The 21,660-nt window shown below is 34.5% G+C and overlaps 2 protein-coding genes and 1 long non-coding RNA gene across 5 annotated transcripts in view; 1 reads left to right on the forward strand and 2 right to left on the reverse strand.

The window, feature by feature from the left end:
* The window catches only part of LOC131998042 (uncharacterized), an 85,367-nt gene that overhangs the window by 17,936 nt on the left and 45,771 nt on the right, over positions 1-21,660 (forward strand). The gene's annotated exons all lie outside the window — the stretch shown is intronic.
* The window catches only part of LOC106087583 (uncharacterized), a 46,667-nt gene that overhangs the window by 1,665 nt on the left and 23,342 nt on the right, over positions 1-21,660 (reverse strand). Inside the window, exons 2-4 of the mRNA XM_059370054.1 lie at positions 13,243-13,337; positions 269-684; positions 57-200 (exon numbers count right to left, since the gene is read on the reverse strand). Coding sequence (XP_059226037.1) covers positions 57-200; positions 269-684; positions 13,243-13,320 — 638 coding nt within the window. The 5' untranslated portion in view covers positions 13,321-13,337. The remainder of the gene's footprint in view (positions 1-56; positions 201-268; positions 685-13,242; positions 13,338-21,660) is intronic.
* LOC106087582 (persulfide dioxygenase ETHE1, mitochondrial) lies at positions 1,349-3,919 on the reverse strand. Of its 3 annotated transcripts, none has more exons than XM_013252674.2 (6): positions 3,773-3,919; positions 3,090-3,399; positions 2,859-3,003; positions 1,781-2,147; positions 1,592-1,710; positions 1,349-1,518 (listed from the first exon to the last, which is right to left on the reverse strand). In XM_013252674.2, exons 2-6 carry the CDS (start codon positions 3,303-3,305, stop codon positions 1,463-1,465), a joined length of 903 nt encoding a protein of 300 aa, XP_013108128.2. In that variant the 5' UTR covers positions 3,306-3,399; positions 3,773-3,919; the 3' UTR covers positions 1,349-1,462. The 3 variants fall into 3 exon arrangements, with proteins under 3 accessions (XP_013108128.2, XP_013108126.2, XP_013108127.2); XM_013252672.2 differs by having other exon boundaries at positions 3,090-3,403; XM_013252673.2 differs by lacking the exon at positions 3,773-3,919 and adding an exon at positions 3,557-3,737 and having other exon boundaries at positions 3,090-3,403.

Below are 21,660 nucleotides of genomic sequence, written 5' to 3' on the forward strand. Positions count from 1 at the left end.
AAAGAAAGAGGGAGGGTGAGAACAAGAGGTAAGGTCACTGTCGCATGGCTACTTACTTATGAAGGCTCTGGGGTTCGACTTTGGATTTATCCAATCGTGCTTGCAATGCCCTTGCCTCTTCCACAATGGAAAGTAATTGTAATTCTTCACGACCCAAAGCATATTCAAGTTCTGCCTGTCTGATACGTACATCGATATTGCTGTGAATAATAGAAGTAAGTTATGCTGTTAAAAAAACGAATTTCTCTATGTCACACTTATCACTTACTCGGTGATGTCCAATTTATCCAAAGCGCTTTTCAAATTCTTGATTTTTATCTTCTTATTATCAGCTTCAGTTTTAAGCTTCTGTAGTTTCTGTTCGGCCGCTGGCCTGTCCGCATCATGCAAGGGTGGACCCGAGGGACGTGGCAACTTTCCCAAACATAATTGGATGCGTAGATTTTGTATCACCGTCTCACGGTCTTGCAACGCTGAGCGTAGTTCTTTCGATTCGCCACGTGTGGATCGTGAAGTCAAAGTGCCGGCCAAAGAAGAACCCTTGCGTCTTCGCCCTGTGGTGGCGCAATGGGGTATGCTGGAACTGAGATTGCCATCAACGTTGCTCAGAACTTTGGTATTACTATTATCCTGCAGTAAGCTATATTTGGCAGGGCTATTGTAGCCTTTGGGATTTAAAATGGTCTGAAATGAAAGTAATTCGATAAAAATCTATGATAAATCTTTAAAAGGTGTAGGGTATAAACCATATATTTTTTTTTGGATAAAAAATGCATAGGCGTGCAGTGAACCACCTAGGGATTAGACACCTGGGTTCAAATTCTGAAAATAGCATTCCAGAATATTTTCGATAGTTTGCTAGAGTAAGAGAGTAAATTTGAGTTCATCTCGAAAGATATATGAATACATAGAGTTTGCGATATATGTTAGTAATTGAGTATGGGGACATGGCACCAATCACCTATTTACAAGTCCAGTAAACACTACTAATCTGACTGCAGAATCACTATGGACCGTTTCTATTGAAACGACCAGATTCCTGGGGCTAAAACTGAAGACGGTAGCAGGTTTAGTAATTTTAGATTGAATCAATCTGTATGCTTAAAACGAATGGGGCTACAACAACATTCGTAAGTTGTTGTTTTAGAAGTGTGTTGTACACTGATGCGGCAGCCCTTACCGATGAAGGACTTAACCGGGTCAATCCGGTACGTACTACCGGCTGCTCTGGGATTGACATTTGTTAGTGTTTCAGCCTTGTGCATATAAGCATTTATATTTGAGAGAATTCTTGCCTCTATTCTGGATTTTTTTGATAAAAATTTGTTTGTTTGCAGAGGCATCATCATAAAATTCGTTTATTTTTATTTGCTATAGACACATTTTGATTTCTTTTAAATAATATAGGTTACATTATTGTTGTTTGTTATAATTATAAATTAAATATGTTCTTGCTTAGTCTCTATTCCTTGGGTATATCATATAGACCACATTCTCTATTGGCGGGCAACGACTTGTCTGAAAAAACAAAAACCAGATGTTTTTAATAATATTTTAATTTTTAATTTTTCTTATAAAGTTCTTTCGTTACCTATCTTCTTGGGGTAAGGCAAGTTCAGATTTTCCATAATATTAACAAATTCTTCCAACGATTTTGTCAAGCGTGGGTTATAAGTTTTCTCTTCCCATACAGAACTCTCCAACTGACCTCTGTAATATTTAAGGTGACCATTTCTTTTATTTTCTTTTTCTATATCCTTGAAAAGTAAACCATACTCACTTGTAATCATGGGCTGGATATATGCGATAATTGTCGGGCAAAGTGAAAATTTTGCTATGGACATTATCGTATAAACTTTGTGAGTTGCCCTCCTGGAAATCAGTACGACCACAACCTCTTATAAGCACTGTATCGCCGGTGAAGACGCATCCTTGCTCTGGTATAACATAAGTCATGCAGCCGTTGGTATGACCTGGTGTAGCAAATGACTCCAAGGCATGTCGCCCAAATTGCACCTTATCGCCTTCCTTGATCTTAATGTCAGCCTTGGCTCCACTAGCCGTCGATATAACGGACAAACTGCCGGGTATAAGTTGCTTCAACCAACCGCTGCCAGTGATGTGATCGGCGTGCATGTGAGTGTTAACTATAAAATATTGTACAATTTTAATAAGTTGCATAAAAAAATGTTACCCCCAATGATTGGAATGCGTCAATTCTATATGTAGCGACATTATCTCAACTTAAATCCCCCTTTTTACCACAACTTAAATCCCCATTCTCTTTTCAACTCACTTTCCTGCTCAAAATCACTATTTAACGTCAGTTTTCTACTTGCGATTTGCCATCAGGATCTTTGGGCTACTATTAAACTAGGCGTTGGTTATGTGAACTCAGATACCATCTACAAAACTTTGGAACTTCTATATTTTAATCAATCAAATTGTTATCGGCTATGATTAAAATGTATTTTCGCCCATTATTTTTAGAATATACGGCAGACATATCGAATTGCACTAAATTTAGTAATTGTGTTATTTATTCTTATCTTGTCGATATCAAACCCCAATCGTGTTTGACTGCTTTTAGAAAAGACATCTCAAGCGCTCTATTCAATTAAAATTTGCAATTATATTCTATTATTATTTACCTCCTCTCATCTGGCGCAAAAACAATTGCCTTAATCAGGTTTCCCATGACTACCGTTCTTAATTGACTACTATAAGACAAGCCCTTTCTTGTTGTTGTTGTCTAGTTTAGTTTAAAGTAAACAGACACTTTTGTTTTGTTTTTGTTTTTCTAACGATAAGACTAAACTTTTGGAAGAATTTCACAATTTCCTCCTACTCTAACCTACCTGCATATTTTAGGGTGAAACCCAAATCATGGATCAGCTGGGCATCACGTTTGGCCTGTTCCAATACAGGATCGATGATTATGGCTTCCTTGGTATTCAAATCAGCCAGCAAATAGGTGTAGGTACAACTCTCCGTATCGAATAGCTACAAATTATTGATAACACAAAACAAAATTAATCATAATATATTCATAGTATTCGTAGCAGTAGCAGTGGCACTGTAGCACTAACCTGACGGAAAAAGAAATCCGATGTGAAGGGAATGCGAGGCAACATGCTTACAGCACAATGGTGAAAACGTAACTGCCGATGTTGGGGATAATGTTGTGGGGTTAAAGGGGCCGAAATGGATATGTTAGCGCTCTTAGTAGAACCCGACTTTGTCGCTGGCACTAACAGCGAACGACGAACCGTTGAGGAGAGTAAACGTAGTGTTGGCATTCTCATTTTGGAGCTTTAGTGTGTGTAAGTGTGCTTATGGTGGAAGAAGTGGTCAGTCGTAAGGTGGGGTGGGGTAATGGATTTCTAGTAGTTGTCTTGGCTAGCTGTGGCAGAGCAAAATAGATGTTAATATCATTGTTTATTTCTTACTTTGTGAGGTGTTGGTGTGCATGTGTGTTTGATTTATCAATTTTTAAACTTCAAACGCTGGCCACCAAATAATTTGCAAATATGGTAGAGTGTAAGCAAACACGTACACATTAAAAGTTAACAACGTATGTCTATCCGTATTATCAAAGTATTATTAACGATAATTGAGTGATTTTGATTATATCTGCCCGTTGTTGAACCGGCACCAATACGAGGATATGGCCCATCGGCCCACCCAATTGAGTCACAAATCCAAATGCTGGAGTTTTTTTCGTGGCACCTGTTATTTCACATCTTTGTTTGTTTTTTTTTTTGTTTCTTACCTGTGTTTGACGTTTTTCTTTATTGTTGTTTACAAATCACAAAAGTTGTCAACGCTTATTACAAGTACAAGTCGTTGTGTGTTATGCCCTGACAGCCAGCAGCTGATTGAATTCACTGAGCTATGCTATTACTTGTAGATGGGCAGCAACCAACCACACAAGAAGTTCAGCACACTGTTATCGATGATTCAACAAATCGAAGAAAGCTTTGTCAAAAAGCATATAGTCGTTGAAAGAAGAAGAGCTTTTCATTCCTCTCTCTGTCTCTCTCTCTCTCTCTCTGAAAAGGCAATTCTACGTGATCGCCATTCGCAATAATGGCCCACCGAATAAATAAATAATTCTTTAGCACCAAAAAAACGGGTAATTGCTAGAATTTTAATTGTCCTCCAACTATTTTGGGGAATTCAAGATAGAAAAACATTTCTACATATACACAATCTTTATTTATTCTCATCAACTGAATAGTTGAAGAAGCTTCAGGAACGATGACAGCAAAAAGTCGAATTATTTTTATACCCATCATTATGGATGATGATTCAAAATATTTCTATACCAACCCTAGCCTTATCCGTCGGTCTATCAAAATTACGGTAGCGTTCGAATGGAAGAGGCTACCTCTAAACAGAAAAAAGTGTCGCAAACTTTTTTTCTATTAGAAATGTAATTGAAAATAAAAACGTTTTCAATTAAAAAATTATTTCAATCAATTATTTTTTAAATTGAATCCGGATTTTTTTCAATAACGATTGTGCAATTTTCAATTAAAAACTTATTTGATTCATCATTTTTTTTAATTGAATCTGAATTTTTTTTCATTTAAGATCGTGATTGACTTTTTTGCCATTGTCCATTAAAAAATTCATTGATTCAGTCATTATTTTAATTGAATCTAACTTTTTTCAACAACGGTCGTGGTTGAAATTTTTGGCTTTTTTAGAAAAAAAAATTATTGAGTCAATCGTTTTTTTAGTTGAATCTTAAATTTTTTTCTGTTTTAATAATTAGTTCTTGCAATCAATTTTTAATTGAATCGGAATTTTTTTTTGAAATTTCAAATATTATATTGGAACCATTTAAATGTATATTATTTCGCGTCCAACGAAAAAGCTAGCCGCTTGATATCATGTAATATTTGTACTTCCTATGCATAAAATAAAACTCCCATACAAATAGCATTTCGACTAGTTTGTTTAGAGACACAATTCCAAACTTAGTTATGATCGAAATATGTATAGTAATGTCATAATGGCTTTTTCAGCATCGATCTAATTATAACATATTCCAGATAATTTTTTTCTCTGTTGGGGTTACTTCCCAGTACATATTATTCATAAATTTGAACATCAACAAAATTTTTAACCATGGTTATCCCCTTACTAATGCTGGCTACATTTATAAGGTATCCCTACCAAGTGGTGTCGCTATGCGGCACATCGTTCGGACTCGGCATAAAAAACATTAATCGGACTGCATTCAATGATATAAGAGAAGTATCCCCAGTTCCTTAATGTTCATGGGAATTTTAGTTAACTGTTAGTATGTCAGAAGCTAGACCTAACTCGCCATACCTCTTTTTATAATTCGGGAAACAATATTTTCCTTGCATTGCAGCAATGTAATCTTTGTTTTTATTTTAGCATCATATAACAAACGAAAGGTATTTTAAAGACCAGCAAGTCCTACATTTAGGCAAATCTATATTAACACACACTCCATAGCCGTAAAACTCGCCGGTGTGTTTTATGTCTAGGAGGAGCTTTACATATATCTACCAAGTTGCGTCAAAATCGAGGGTGCGCCCTATACAGCCGCTTTTTGCAAATATTTTAATATAACATTTGCATATTTTCAATTGATTTTTTAATTGATCCAATTAAAAAATTAATATGAAATTTAATAAATTTCTGATCTGATCGTTTTTATTTCAATCAATTGAAAAAATCAAAATTTGTAATAATTTTTTTAATTGACTACATATTTTTTAATTGTTAATGTTTTCAATCACTTCTTTCTGTAATTCATATTATCATTTTCGTGATTAATTTTGTGAATGAAATCAATTTTTAAATTTTTAATGTGTATAAAATAGGTCTTCTCCTATAACAAACGAACATTGTCTCCTGACATTTCTTAAATTTGCCTGTGCGCAACGACGCATAACTGTAATACGCTTAAATCAAAAAAATCCGCTTAAGTGAAACTTGATGATAAGTACCATTAACTTTTTGTGTTGCTCATTACAGTTGAAATCGCTTTAGTGAAATATCGCTTTACTATAAATTGCATTTAAGTGAAAACATTTCTAAATCCCAAATTTTGTTTTATATGAAACTGAAATTTGATAAGTGAAAGAGTTATTTCTAACAAAATTTACCTAGAGTTGGAAAAATTCGTGGCACCAATAAAATTTGCTAAAACGTATATTACCATCTCACCAATTTACGTCTCTGACGTTGAGAAAGCATTGCATTATTCCAACTCAAGCTATTGCAAACTTTAATTAGTAAGTTGACGTGATTTTTGGCCTCCACGTATGCCTTATCGCTTCAAAAGAAATTAATTTCACTTATCCGCACTCTACGCTTATTACGGATAAGTGAAACGTAATGGACGCATTTTTAACGTATTTCAGAAATAGTTCTGCAGTTATCGCAATACGGTTTGCAATATTGGGCTGACGGGTGAAGAGTTTGTTGTTCGCTGAAAATATCTGCTGCTCTGTTAATGATTGGATTGGATTAAGAGGTATACTATGCAAATGAATGCTATGCTGTGCCAAATTTCATGCAAATTAGGTAACAATGTTAATGGAAATTTACCACAAATCTCCTTATTGTGGACATAATTAATCGATTATGCTAACAAAAAATCACAAATTGCACCAAGTTTGAAACAAGTAAGGTTTGCGGTAATATGCCTTTGCTAAGCAATATTTTGTTTTACAAACAGAAATGTTGTTATATCCTTCACAACTACTGTGGTACATCATTGGATTCGATCACGTTGTGACCGCCTGTTTGTCTGTCCATGTAAAATTGCAATTAAAATACAGATCACAACTTCCATCCGATCATCTTGAAAGTCTTTTTTTGGCTTAAGGCGAAGGTTATTGAAATTGGAAGAAATCGTTTCAGATTTAGATACAACTCTCATATACATATTAGGATGGACTTTTTTACAACCTCATATCCCTATATCATATTTTGACGAGTTTTTATTTTAGATTAGTATTTGGATATAGCTTCCATATATATGTTCGTCCGATTTGAAGTAATAATGCAATAAAAAGGTAATTTACTAACGAAATTTGGCAGGAAGGATTTTCTTATATTCTTCTCTCGATATTACTGGTGAATTTCATTAAATCGTTACAGAATTAGATATAGCTCTTATATATATATATATATATATATATATATCGCCCTATTTTCACTCCTAGAGCCACTGCAAGCGCATTAACTGACCCATTTTGCCAAAAGCTTATGCAACGCTTTCCTTGATAATTTCTGCAATGTCTGTAGAGTTTGCTCGAAATCGGTTCAGATTTAGATATAGCTCCCATATATATGTTCGTCCGATTTGCAGTAATATTGCAGTAATATAATAATAATATAATAAACAATATAATCATTTGTTATTTGGCAGGAAGAATTTTCTCTTGATTCTCAACATTACTTGTGGATTTCACGAAAATCGGTTCAGATTTAGATATAGCTCTCATATATGTATCGTCCGATTTCAACTTCAGAGCAAGCTCATTTATTGACCCATCTTCCCAAATTTTGCTGAACGCTTTCCTCGACGACTGCCACAGTATCTGAGAAGTTTGCTCGAAGTCGGTTCAGATTAAGGTATATTTCCTATATATATCCGATTTTGAAAAATAACAATGCGATTTAATTTTTTTTAATTAGAGAAAATCTTGGATATAATGCAATTCGAAAAAAAAATCACTCACAATACGATTTAAAAATTTTCATTTTAAAGCGGTTTGTGCGTCATCTTTTTCAATTTTTAAATGAAATAAATTTTATTTTTGTCATTAATAGGCAAAAGTTCATTTATGCGTGCAACGGGAAATAATTTTTGAGAAAAAAAAAAACTAAAAAAGTTATTACCCTACTATATATCTGTATGTATCTCCCGTTTTCCACTCAGTGCCTTAGGAAGAGGAGTTAAAAACAGATTTTATCAATATTCTGCAGAACATCTTCTATGACATGTGCTATGTGTATGAAGTTTGATCGGTTTAGATTTAGATAAATATAGCTCCCATACAGTTAAAAACAGATTTTATCAATATTCTGCAGAACATCTTCTTCTATGACATGTGCTATGTGTATGAAGTTTGATCGGTTTAGATTTAGATAAATATAGCTCCCATACATTTGTTTATAGGATTTGGACTAAAACGAGTATTGTAAGCAAACGTCAAAAAATTTCTCACAGGAATTCTCCCATTACCTACTCTTTTGGTTACCGGTGAATTTCATAAAAATCGGTTGAAATTTATATATAGCTCCCATATAGATATGTATACATATCATCCCATATAGGTAGGTGTGTATTATATTGACGGCAACCCTTCTTTTTTCCTTTTTTTGTTTTGCTTTCCCTTGATTATTTTAGGTACAATAGAAGAGTGAACATTTTCCGTAAAGAACAGTCTTATGTTTGCTAACACAGCAGTCATGTCTGTTGAGCAAAAAGTGGAAAAAATCTGCCATTTATTATATTAAAGGACCCCACACCAATAAGCCGGGAGCTGCATGGTACTGGAAATTTGCACGTTATACGTTTAATAATGGCAGACTTAGAAGGTTGATATTTATGAAATTTGCTAAAGCAAATACAACCAATTAAATTCATCCGAATCCATGCGAAACAACTTTTGCTTTCAAGCAAATGAAATGAAGTCGTAAAAATGTGAGTTTTGCCAATGAAATGATGGCAACGAATTAATGCCTCAATAATCGCTTTCCCTCTAAATGAGGATTTCTGTCTCAATCCATCTCTTTTTTGATGATGGTTGTTTCTCTTAATTCAGCCAATAATGCAACAATATAAACTAAATGTTTATTTTTATTTCTTCTTAAATGATGGGTTTCAGCCTATTTTTCAGCACACGAAATTCGTAATTAACGTGAATTTCATTGTCTATTGTTTTCCCTCAAAAACAAACAAGAAGGAAAAAAATGATTTTAATTAAACCCCCTTGCCCCGCGTCTTAGCCACCACACACCAGAGTTCAAAACAGTTCATCTCAATTGAGACAAACGCGTCTGCGTGCTAGCAAAGTTCATTTGGTAGCAGCTTGCGCTTGATAGTGAAGTGTTTTGGTTTGTTGCGCATGCGTGCAATTAAACAGTGTTGTAATTTATGCGTAATTCGAGTTTTGCATTGGTGGCCTCCTCCCTTCTCTTGCTTGCAAGTTTATTTTGAATGTTGCCTTGGCGTCCAGGGGCGTTGACTAACTTTAAATAACAATACAAAAAATAAATCGTATAAATATTTATAAGAAATCATTATAATTATTGACCGGAAATAAAGAAAAACACAAAAGCCAACAAACCAAAGCGTTATTAAATAACACCCGCCGTTATATACACGTATTTATAAATATACGATACGTATTAGATTCTACGTTATCTCGCGTAAGTATATAACGACTAATTAGGAGAAATCGCAATTTTTTTAATTAATGCAATAATTGTATTGAAGTATTTGATGCAATGGAGAATTATATGTAACATTTATGTCGAAAATAAAAATGTAGAATTCGTTTTATATGCATATAATAATTAAAACTATTCCACTTGGTGAATTGTTGTACAATGCTGCTTTAACATAGTTGTAGATAATTATGTCTTGTGAAACTAGAAAATGTTTAAATTATTATAAAATTTCCCTATTTTGAATAACCTTATTGACGAGTTAAAACAAAACTATTCATAAATGTGTGTGAAAGCAGCAGTTTGAATTCAAATATATTTCCGCAATTTTATAAATAGATAGTGAATAATTTTTACGTTAAAATTTTCAAACTTTAGTTTTCCTTTTTTTAACGTAGGATTTATGAGGGTTGCCTTTTATATATGGGGATTGGACAACCCTTGTGTTGCAATCTGCCAACTGACAGCTCTATCGTAAAGCTTGAGCTTAAGGTTATACGTACTCAGAACGTTTTGACATACAAGCGCTATTTGGAATTAAATCGTAAACATTTTCGTACCATTATTTTTTACAACTTTCAACGTGGCTTAACTCAATAACAGTGCATCGATGAACTTAACTCAATTTTTGACGATGAAGCTCCAAAGACCAGTGTTTATAAATGGTATGGTGAATTCGACCGAGGTGGTAATTCTCTCCAAGTCGAATTTCGCGAAGGTCATCCAAATTCAGTTATTGTTTCAAAAACCATTGATTCCAAGATCGTCATGAGACTTATCGTGAGATTGCGGTTGATGGTTTCAGAATTTTTGTTTTGGAGATACATCGATCAGAGTGTGCAAAAGTGCTTCGACAATTGGTTCAAACGCATGCAAAAGTGTATAGAATGGGGAATATTTTGAAAAACAATTAAGCGATTTTCCATCATTGATATTTGTTTTTGTGTTCTCTAATCCAGAAATATAAAAGGCAACCCTCGTATTCGATTTGTTTATAATCACAAATATGAATTTTTAGTTGCCTTGGATATGAAAATTTAGCCAGGGGGAATCTTTGGGTCCCGACCACCTCTAATACATACATTGTACTATATGTTTTATTCGAAATAATTAAATTATTAGTTTAAACCGCACCAAACTGTGACTTTTTCTGGATGCATTAGTAGCTCTTGCAATGCTTCTGGCTGATCTTCACTCAAATCCACAATTCTGCTTTTTTACGTACCCATTGAGCCAATAATGAGCTTCGTCGTAAAATGGAAGAAACGCGCGATGAACTTTTTAACAGAGCACGCATTTTGATAATAAAATTCAATAATTTGCAAGCGTTGTTCGTTTGTAAGACGATTAGCGGTTAAGATGTTATTCAGCGAAACAAAACACGAAACGTGCGTGAGCTGTTTAAACCACTGTTGCCAGAAAGATAATAACTAAAAAATCTTCCATTAGAATGTTCATTAGAAAATTTGCATTTGCAAACATCCACTAATATAAACATTTTGAATAGCCTACTGGTCAGCATATCAGTCACGAAACTTCCATAAATCTACCTTTGCTCACATTTATGGTTTTAATGGACTATGCTGCTTTGTTGCCGTTGTCGTACTCACTCATGAAAAATCCTTATATCTGCCTGTGCCAACATTTTTTTTTGCCATTTTGGGCTACCTACATAGAAAAAAAATCGGTTGATCCATTAAATTTTTTGATTGAAACTATCAGTTTCGGCTGCCATGGTAATGCTATAGATTTGTCAAAATGTGGGAATTATTTCATAATTTAAAATTTTTTTACGATTTATTAAAAAATTATTGAATTAATTAATTTTTTAATTAAAAAATTACAATTACGATTGTGAATGGAAATTAATAATTAAAATATTAATTGAATCAATTAATTTTTCCATTGAAATTGACAAAAATTTCACACGATTGTAATTGAAAAAGAAAATGTATTCAATTAAAAAATGATTGAATCAATTAGTTTTTTAATTAAAAACGATTTTATTTTCAATTTAATTTTTAATTGAACATTTTTTGGCGATTTTTTTTTCGTTTGCCACAGCAATATTTGTTCTTTCGTTTTTTGCTGGTAATGCCAAGTGTTGGTAATTTTGCAGGGATACCAAACGTTATCGGACGAAAGAAGCTTTTGAAATTTGTAGTAAACAGCTGAGGGGAGACTTATAAAGGATAGGTTCTGAAAGAATCTATATCTACACGCTCTCAGTATTCGATGTTACCATATTGATCTCAACATGCTTTTTTTTTTTGTAAAATTTCCAGGCCTCGGTTTCCTCACAAGACAGAAAAGGCTATAATCTTCTTCTCGTTCTTTCCAGAACCTTTCCATCGCACTTCGTGTTGCTACACTCAATACAAAGTTCAGCTAAACTTAAAGAATTTGTCCTTGATCTATGGATCCAAATAAAGAACTTATCATCTTTACTTTTAAATTTTCAATACTTAAAGACGCTTCTATTTGCAAGGCATTTATGTGTCTTTAACTGAGGTACCCTATTGTTCTTGTCACAAAGTCAGTTTCCTTACTTTCAATGATATTTTGAACTTAATTTTAGATTTATTCATTAATAACAAGACGCAAAGTTAAGGATCCATTAATCTACCATTTAAAATAAAAAATCCTTAATATTAAGAAAAATATCTTTCACCAAAGGAAATGTTTCCTTAAAAAGTTGGAAGTTTAAGTTTTTTTATCTTTGGCTTGAATTTTAAAATTAAGCCAACAATGTTTTCAGAGTAGATAAATAAAACCTCCGTCATTTAGTGGGTATAAAAACTTAGAATATCTACTACACTCTTGAACTATTGATTTGAGCAGTATGACATTTGTAGACGAAGGCTAGGCTTTCAGTAACAGGATGTTGTTGCTCTAGTAAAAGAAATTTAGAATTCGAAGGATCGATTTTTGCGTTCATGAATAAATTTGCAAAACCCATATCTCGCGCAGCTCGAATTTCATAAAAAAATATTATTTCAAGGGTTTTTAGAATTCTTGGCAATGTCAGGAACATTAAAGTTTTATGCTGAGTTTACATGGCACATCTGATGTATGGTCATTCTTATAGCATTGGTGAAAACAAAGGTATATTCGTCACATGTACACATAACCATCAGTCATGGCTGAAAAATCAAAATCATTTGATTTTTTTTTTTCGATGAATGACGTCTATCGATTACCGTTTACATAGAAATGTGTAATCATTAATTGACAGATATTGAAAAACACCTTCTGTAACAAGTGAGTTAAGAAATGAGAAGTAAAGTATGAAAAATTAAATAAAATCAAAGAAAAGAAAAAATCGATGTACCGTTTTAGGCAAAGACTGTAATCAACACGTACATACGATGACTACGATCATGATGTGCCATGTAAACCCTGCTTAAGACCTTTATTCACAAAACTTTATGAAAACTTAAAATAGTTTTATTTGACAGTTCTACAAAGGAAATATATCAAATAAACCTATTTCAAATCTACATTAAGTTTTGTAAATAAGGCTGTAAAATTAATAACAAAACATTACCTAAAAAATTGTTATTTAGCAATAACACCCTATTTGGTGTAGGCTATTAAATGATCGACCTGATTAAAATTGTTTATTTGGTGTATCCCCCAATAAAGGCTGAATTGAAGAATGTTTTCCTCTTATATTCACATATGGAACGCATATTCATATTAAATGTCTGTTCTTTCTTTTTTTATCATTATGGTTATTTATAAACCACAAGTATTGATTAATGTAAAGCAATCAATTGCCAAGTTATATCTTACCATTGAAGCTGATTTTTGTTTGGCAAACGCCCGATGGGCATCCGATATTGGTTCACTAACCACACTCCCGGTATCCATAGCGCCAAAAGAGAGATCTGCAAATGAAGAGTAAATAAAATACCACCATCAACAAATGTTTGCAAATTACAAGTTGCTAAGATTCTAAGCAGACAGTCAGGCTGAGGGTAATACGTAAAATTATACAATATGCCGCCATTGAAGATGAGCCCGAAGACCAGGGCCATGAACCGAACTCTAGAGTTTCAAATCGTAATTCTTGGCTAGGCAGATGATAATCTAGAACAGCTAAATGCATTTGTATCTGCATCATGCCATGGAAATGTCCATGGGCATACTACCAATTACATAATACATATAACAGCACCATGCCTTACGGTTGGCATCTTTCCATGCGATTATTTATTATTAGTTTCTCATGCCATGGGGGAAATGTTCACACAAGTTTATAAAACCAAATGCACTTGTTTCCTTTCCAAAACGTAATGTTGCCACTGGATTTTGTCTTACACCCTCTGTCCGCCAGGCGCATGAAGCATAAAGAAAGTTCAACAATTCCCATCACTTGGAAGTGAGTGCTGGCCAACATCAGCAGCTACGATGTTATTTTAATGCATACCACAAATGTGTCATGCCACACTGTATTTCAACTCGTTGCCACTTCTTAGAGTTAATTTATGACTGTTGAAGGGTCTTTTAGATGTTCCTATCCAAACCTTATCTTCCATGGTTCATCTTTGTAGTCCGTCTAGCCCATTGTTTGTTATTGTTGCGGCTTGAAAAGAGCATTAGCTCGTTCTAAGCCACTGAACTGTAACCAGCATTGGTTTAAAGCGAGCAACGCTTGTTTTTTTGTTTATTACTCTACACAGTTGTTGGCCTAGGCTATTTTCTTCATTTTTATTTTGCTTCAGCTCCCCTTCAATGAAATTTGTTTGCTTTCGACGCTCATTTAGTGGGACCGCACTGCGCAAGTACTACACAACTCGGGTTTGCACAACAACCTGTGCGCCGGTTTCTTTGTTTTTGTGCTTGTTTTTTGTGATTACTTTATAACAATTAAAAAATTAAAACAATTACCGCAGAAATACAAGTTTTATTTTGAATGAAACATTCGTCGTGAAGACATGATTTATAGCGCAGACGATTAACATGTGACCTTTACCCAATAGCACCAAAGATTCGGGGAGAACAGTTAAAAGAAAAAGGAATAAACAGTTTTGAACGACCCCATAAAGTATATTCTTGATGATCTTGACATTCTGAGTAGATCTAGCCATGTCTCTCAGTCTGTGGCAAACACGATAGCGGTCGAACGCGTAAAGCAAGCCGCTTGAAATTTTGCGCAGATACTTCTTATTGATGTCGGTCGATGGGGATTGCAAATGGCTCGTATCGGTTTAGATTTGGATATAGCTCCCATATAAACCGAATTCTTGATTTGACAATTTGAGCCCCTGGACGCGGCAATTATTATCCGATATGGCTGAAACTTTGCGTGGAATGTTTTGTAATGCTTTCCAACAATCGTGTCAAGTACGGTCCAAATTAGTTAATAGCCTCATATAGCTCCCATATAAGCCGATCACCCTTAGAAGCCGCAGTTGTTGTCCGATTGAGCTGAAATTTTGCACGTAGTGTTCTGTTTCGCCTTTTAACAATAGTGCAAAGTATAGTCGGAATCGGTCTATATTCTGATATAGGTCCCATATGAACCGATCTCCCAATTTGGCTTCTTGAGCCCCTAGAAGCCGCAATTGTTGTCCGATTGGGCTGAAATTTTGCATGAGTGTATCGTTACAACTTCCAACAATCGTACCAAGTATGGTCCATATCGTTTGATAATTTTAAAATTTTGCCTGATTTTGTAGAGATTTGGTATGTTGACATTTTTAGTAGAATCCACACTAAAAAATTTTGAACCTCATCACTAGTTAAAATGAACTATATTTGGGAAATATTGAACATCCTATGGCACTAAAGATTTATATGCTCGCTACGAGTTCAATAATTTAATAACAGCTACGAAATTGTTTTTACAGAGTATTAGTTCACTTTAAACTTCCCACAGGTAAAATATGAACTAACGAGCATTGAAACTGAGAGGTAAGTAAAATTATTGAAAAAAAATCACTATTTCCAAACTTTTCGAAACATCCATTTGGAGATTGGCGGGCACATCTTAATTACATAACCGATTCAGTTCCACCTAACTCCCATCCCCACGCTATCAATTACTCAGCTGTTTTGAAGAAGACAAATTTAGTATGAAACATTGCAATTATAAATTAAATAAAACTTTACCTGTAAAATATATTTGGACAATGCCACAGTCGGCTAAATCAATTTTAGTACAGCACTAACTAACATTTATTACATTATGCATCAAAATTTTGCAAATGTCGCCCCAACCCTCTCATAGCGTCACACTTTTTGCATTTTCAATCGAAAATGTTCATATGTCACATCCTCGTCTTGGTATGAAGAACTTTTTATTCTTCTTCGGTTCAAACAAAATTTGCTTGAATGATAGCCGCTGATTATAAGTGCGATATTCTCAACCGTAGACTTGTCACAGTGTAAGAAATGCAACATTTTTCCACTCTCTGTAGGCAACACCATTACAAACGAACACTACACCCGGTGGTGAGGTTACATTTTTTTAAACAAACGAACACAAAATTCCTTTTAAGTGCAACATGCCGAAAAATGCTATCCTTTTTTACACAATCGAAATCACCATTAGTAAAATAGTTCTTAAACTTTGTGTCTTAGTATTATTAAAGACAAAAGCCAATCAATTAAGAACAAAAACTATTGGTGATGATTATTAAATTGACCAAGGGAAATGAGATGCAGTAAGCAAGCAAAAATTGAAGCGAAAGGTCATGTCCGTTAATATATGACAAATTTAATTTAGATAAGATCCTTATTTGGAAGTAGTGTTTCTTAAAAAAAATATATCTTTTTTTATCCTTCACCATATGAAACATCTCGAAATATTTGTAACCCCTCAAATATCGATCTAAAACTCTGTAAAGTTTTTATTCTATTTATTTATTACAACAAAATAATTACAGCTAGTATTATGATGTATTCTTATTTGAATGAAAGAGAACTGGTAGTAATTTCCAAGAAAACCTATTCGCAACTGATTAGTCTATCAAGAGGAGTACCGCAGCTGCCTGTTTTAGGTCCATTACTCTTCTCCCTGTACATTAATGACATAGTCGAGGTGCCAAGTGGATGTGATATTTATATGTAAGCTGATGATGTTCAGCAATGCTTCTCATGCAATATTTCCGATACTTTTCCATGCATTCAGAACATCAACCAAAATAAGATAAGAATAAGCCAATGGAATAAGACAAATGGTTTTCATTTAAATCCCAATAAAATAAGTGCATGGTTATATCCAGGAACAGACACGATAGCAATAGTCTCCAATCAATGAGGATAAATTATTGTGATATTGAGTATACTCCATTTGCGAGGAATTAAGGGGTCATTTTCGAAAATAACCTGTCATGGAATAGACATATTGACAACACTATTGGTACAGTGTACGGAATGCTCCATTCCCTAAGGTCCGTTAAATTTTTTATACATTTAGAGATTCGAAATATGATTGCTAAGGATTACTTGTTGTCAAGGCTTCTATACTGTTGCGAGATTTATGCTAATTATGACTCTGAACATGTGAGGAAATAACGAACTGCTACAAATGACATTACCAGATTTATATACGGGGTGAATTGATCTCAAAGAATTTCGCCATACGTGAAACAATTGTTTGGTATGCCTTTAAATAGATTGCAAGACTTCCAATTTCTTCACAAAATAATTTGTCATGCTAAGCCGAAATACCTTTTTGAAAGATTGTTATTCTACCGGTCATTGCGCATAAAGTGTATTAACCAAATTAAGAACCACATAGTTTCAGATAGTTAGTTGTTTATACATTTGTTAGTAAAATATTAAATACTAAAGAAGTTTAAAGAACTTGCAGATGCAATTCATTGTGAAGCGTATACAAGATTCGTCCCGGTCAAACTTTACGCGCCTTTAGTGGTTAATAATCCATTTTGTGTGTGTAATAAATTGCAACTTCCTAACACTGATGTTTATACTGTCACCGACAGTGCAATGCAAATGTTCTTCAAACCTGTCAAGTCGACAAACGTTTTCTCACGCTTAAATTCAAAACGGTTTAAGGGGCTAAGTGTAAATAAGTATGTTCTGGTAATGTTTTCTTTTTGCTGCACACGGTGAAGTCTTATACCAAAAACTAAAAAAGTATGCGTTAGTAGCACACTGTTAAACATCACCAATTGTTGCAAAGTACCCATACCCGTATAATTTCCATCTTCACAACTGTTGGAGAAAAAGAAGTTATTCTTGTTTGCCTGCAAGCATTTCATGGACTAACCTATCAAAGATCAAAATTCAAATCTCTTCCTAATGTATTTCGTATTCCGTATCCCGTTTTAATGAGCAAGAGAGGGATGCATGGTTAGATATTCGAAGAAAACACACAAAGGAAACATTTAATGAACCAAATTGTCAAACACAGTTTAGCATTGGCTTTGGGAAGAGTTTCCTGATTAGCCACAAAGAAGAGCTAGTAACTGTGATTACGGTTAGTAGACGGCGGTGTTGTGGATATGTTGGGTAAAAAAGTTGTTTTGAATATCTGTGCCAAACAGGTACAACTTGCAGCACAGCAGACAAAAATAAAAAGCTTTACAATGAAATGCAATTAATTTATATTTTCTATAACATGGAAGTAACGCAACACCTCACTAGGATACTAAAAGTGTAAGATCAGATGATCCAATACCTACGAGGTGTGATCAACAGAAAATACTAATTTTTATATTTTCTTAACTACGTTTATTCGACTAATGTTTTCTTAGGGGCGCCACTCACATGTAGTTCTCACTAATTTGTTTTATGAGATTTTAATAAATTTTGGTTTACCCACCGCTAGAATGCACGTGAGCGAGATAAACTTGTACAAATCACATGCTAAGGAGATACAATATTGGCACAAATCGTTCGCGTACTCGCATACATGTATAAACTTTTTAATGGAAGTCATTTAGTTCCTTTTTTGCCAACAGAATAATTTCAATTTAAAGACTTTAAAACTTAACAAGTAAAAGCGTGCTAAGTTCGGCCGGGCGGAATCTAGGGAACCCACCACCATGAAATCTGCTAAAAATTTATATAAACTAAATTTAGTCGAATGGCAAATCGGAAAAAAATTGTGACTTCCAGGAGCTTAAGAATTCAAATCGGGAGATCGATTTATATGGGAGCTATATCAGGTTACAGACCGATTTGGACCGTGCTTGACACATATGTGGGAGGTCACAGCAGAGTGTTATGTGCAAAATTACAGCCAAATCGGATGAAAATTGCGGCTTCCAGGGGCTCAAGAAGTCAAATCGGGAGATCGGTTTATATGGAAGCTATATCCAAATCTGCAGCGATATGGCCCATTTGTAATTCCCAACGACCTACATCATGATTAAATATCTGTGCAAAATTTCTATCGGCTAGCTCTGCGGACGGACGGGCATGGCTAGTTCGACTCAGAACATCAAGACGATCAAGAAAATATGATCCCCTAACACTTGGTCCGACAATTGGATATCAGATACGTCTTCTTATCCTGAATACCTTTCATTTAATTCCCATATTGTCGTGATGGGTTTAAATATATATTTGGTAGATTTTGGGGGTGGGGCGGCCCCCCAAGGTACCCCATACGAAATTTGGATACCAAATTTTTATTTTTAGGTTACTATAAGAGAGCACACAAAATTTCGCTTAAATCGCACCACCCACCACCGAGGTCTGGTGTTTCTGAAAATTAGGGTAAGGGGGAGGATCCGCTCTCCCTTCAGATATCAAAAAATATAGTACCCTATTTTCACCACGGGATCATTATGCACCATCAGTGAAAATTTTCATGAAAATCGGTTCAGCCGTTTTTGAGTTTATAGGAACACACAAACAAACAAACCGACAAACAAACACAAATTGATTTTTATATAAAATATGTATTCATTAACCATTATTTTTTAATAATAAATAAATGTGTATTGACATGACCATCATTTGGCAATAAGGTATTTAAGTAATTACTACATATTTGTTTCTACAGCTAAAATTTTGCATTTTAGCCACAACTGATTGTTTTATGTTTTTCAAGGGAAGGATTCGTTATTTTCCATTAAAGTTTTCGCTGTACTAGGCTCCTCATTTCGTAATTTCTCGATATTAATATTGAAATAGCGAATTTTTACAGTTTTAATTAATTAAGGTTAAAACGCAGGTTTCGGGCTCAAATTCACATTTTTGGCCAAATTTGCAAAGTTGTGTGTTTTTTAATATTCTATAATATTTCTTTTCGTATACGTATTCGAAATCTTGGAGAAACCTGAAATCTTGAGCAGTTCTCACTGAGCACTTAAGAAAAAATTAAAAAAAAAAATCTTTTCCGCTATTTTCCACATTTATTGTATTTTTTTCCAATTTGCTAATACTTTGCTTTGCAATATTACTCTTCTTCGCAAACCCATGGCAGCCGGTTCTACGTACTGGATTGATCCGATGGAGTTCTTCATAGGCAAGGGCTGCCGCCTTAGTGTGTTACACACTGCAACTACCACAACTCTTAGAGTTAAATTTTTTTTATGTACTCTACTATCAAAACTTCTATCGTAAATTGCAAAATTCATATCCCCTTTCCCGCTCATTAATTCAGTCATTCAACCGAAAGAATAGCAGAGTGCATCATTGTCTTCTTCCCACACTTGTTGCAATTTCGCCTCCCGCAAAAAGGAAGTGCGACATTATAGGTCTCAAGTTTTGTTCGAGAAAAAAGGGTTCTTTGTACTGCCATAATTTCACGCTCTGTTGAGTTCTTAAATGGGAAATTTTCTTTAAAAAAAATTCCAAGAATACAAGAAAAAGAGTATCACCCAACACAAGAATAGTGGAATAAAGAGACATGGTTGAGCAAAATTTATGACTTACCCTTTCGTGACATTAGAATTGGGTTGAACTGGTATGTATTAATAAGCGTACCATCTTGTGTATGTATGCGTTGTGTTGGGCACAAACCATCGACCTAGTCAGTTTCGATAACTGGTTACTTCCGTTCAAATGTCGACCTCATAAATCAAGTGTGATGTGTTAAGTGGTGGGTATCTTCATTTGCACTACGAACCACAAATTTAAATTTTATTCGTTCATCAAATAACATCGCCTAATTATATTTCGTTCACACTCATCGTTATTGACATGTCACAGATACATATTTCTCTCAAAATCAATTTGAGCGCTACAATCGAGTACGTGTTCGTACATCTGCTTTGAATTGTTATCGCATTAAATATTTTTTAAATTTCGTATTAGCATACTTAATGAAATTTGAGAAAAAACAAGGAGAGCGACAACAATGAGTGGGAGATCGATCGCTTATCGTTTGGCGGCGGCCCAAGTCTACACAATCCTACACAGTGCCAAACACAAACACAAAATGCATCACAGCCTGGCACCGGCAGTGCGCATGCGTATTTGGAGTATATGGCATCATTTGAACAGCCAAAAAGAATAAGACATTAGAACACATTTGGAAATTGATATTCGCATTGATTGGCATACAATTGACTAACCCAAAACGCCTATGCAAATTCTTATCGCCCCCCTGTTCAGCTTGAGAAAGATTAAAGGAGCTGGAGGAAATGCTTTGTAAAAAGAAACAAATATAAGATATTTTGTAGCAAGTTGAGCTGAGGCACAATTCCTATAAAATACCTTCTACAAAGGAACAATAACAATGACACATCACACCCAGAAAAACAAGTTTGCTGATATCATGAAACATTGTCTGCTGATTTTTTAATAAAAAAAGTTTACCTTTGTAGTAAACTCTTTCGACGTTTTTAAACCCTCCACCATAGGATGGGGGTATAGTAATTTCGTCATTCTGTTTGTAATAACTCGAAATATGCGTCTGAGACCCCAAAAAGTATATATATATTCTTGATCGTCATGTCATTTTAAGTCGATCTAGCCAAGTTCGTCCGTCTGTCTGTCAAAAGCACGCTAACTTTCGAAGGAGTAAAGCTAGTCGCTTGAAATTTTCCACAAATACTTTTTATTAGTGTAGATAGGTTGGGATTGTAAATGGGCCAAATCGGTCCATGTTTTGATATAGCTGTCATATAAACCGATCTTGGGTCTTGACTTCTTGAGCCTCTAGACTGAAATTTTGCACGTGGTGTTTTGGTGTAACTTTCAACAAATGCGCTAAGTATAATTCAAATCGGCCAATGTTTTGATATAGCTGCCGTATAAACCGATCCTGGGTCTTGACTTCTTGAG

The sequence above is a fragment of the Stomoxys calcitrans genome, chromosome 5 (assembly GCF_963082655.1).
Source record: "Stomoxys calcitrans chromosome 5, idStoCalc2.1, whole genome shotgun sequence".
NCBI classification, from domain to species: domain Eukaryota; kingdom Metazoa; phylum Arthropoda; class Insecta; order Diptera; family Muscidae; genus Stomoxys; species Stomoxys calcitrans.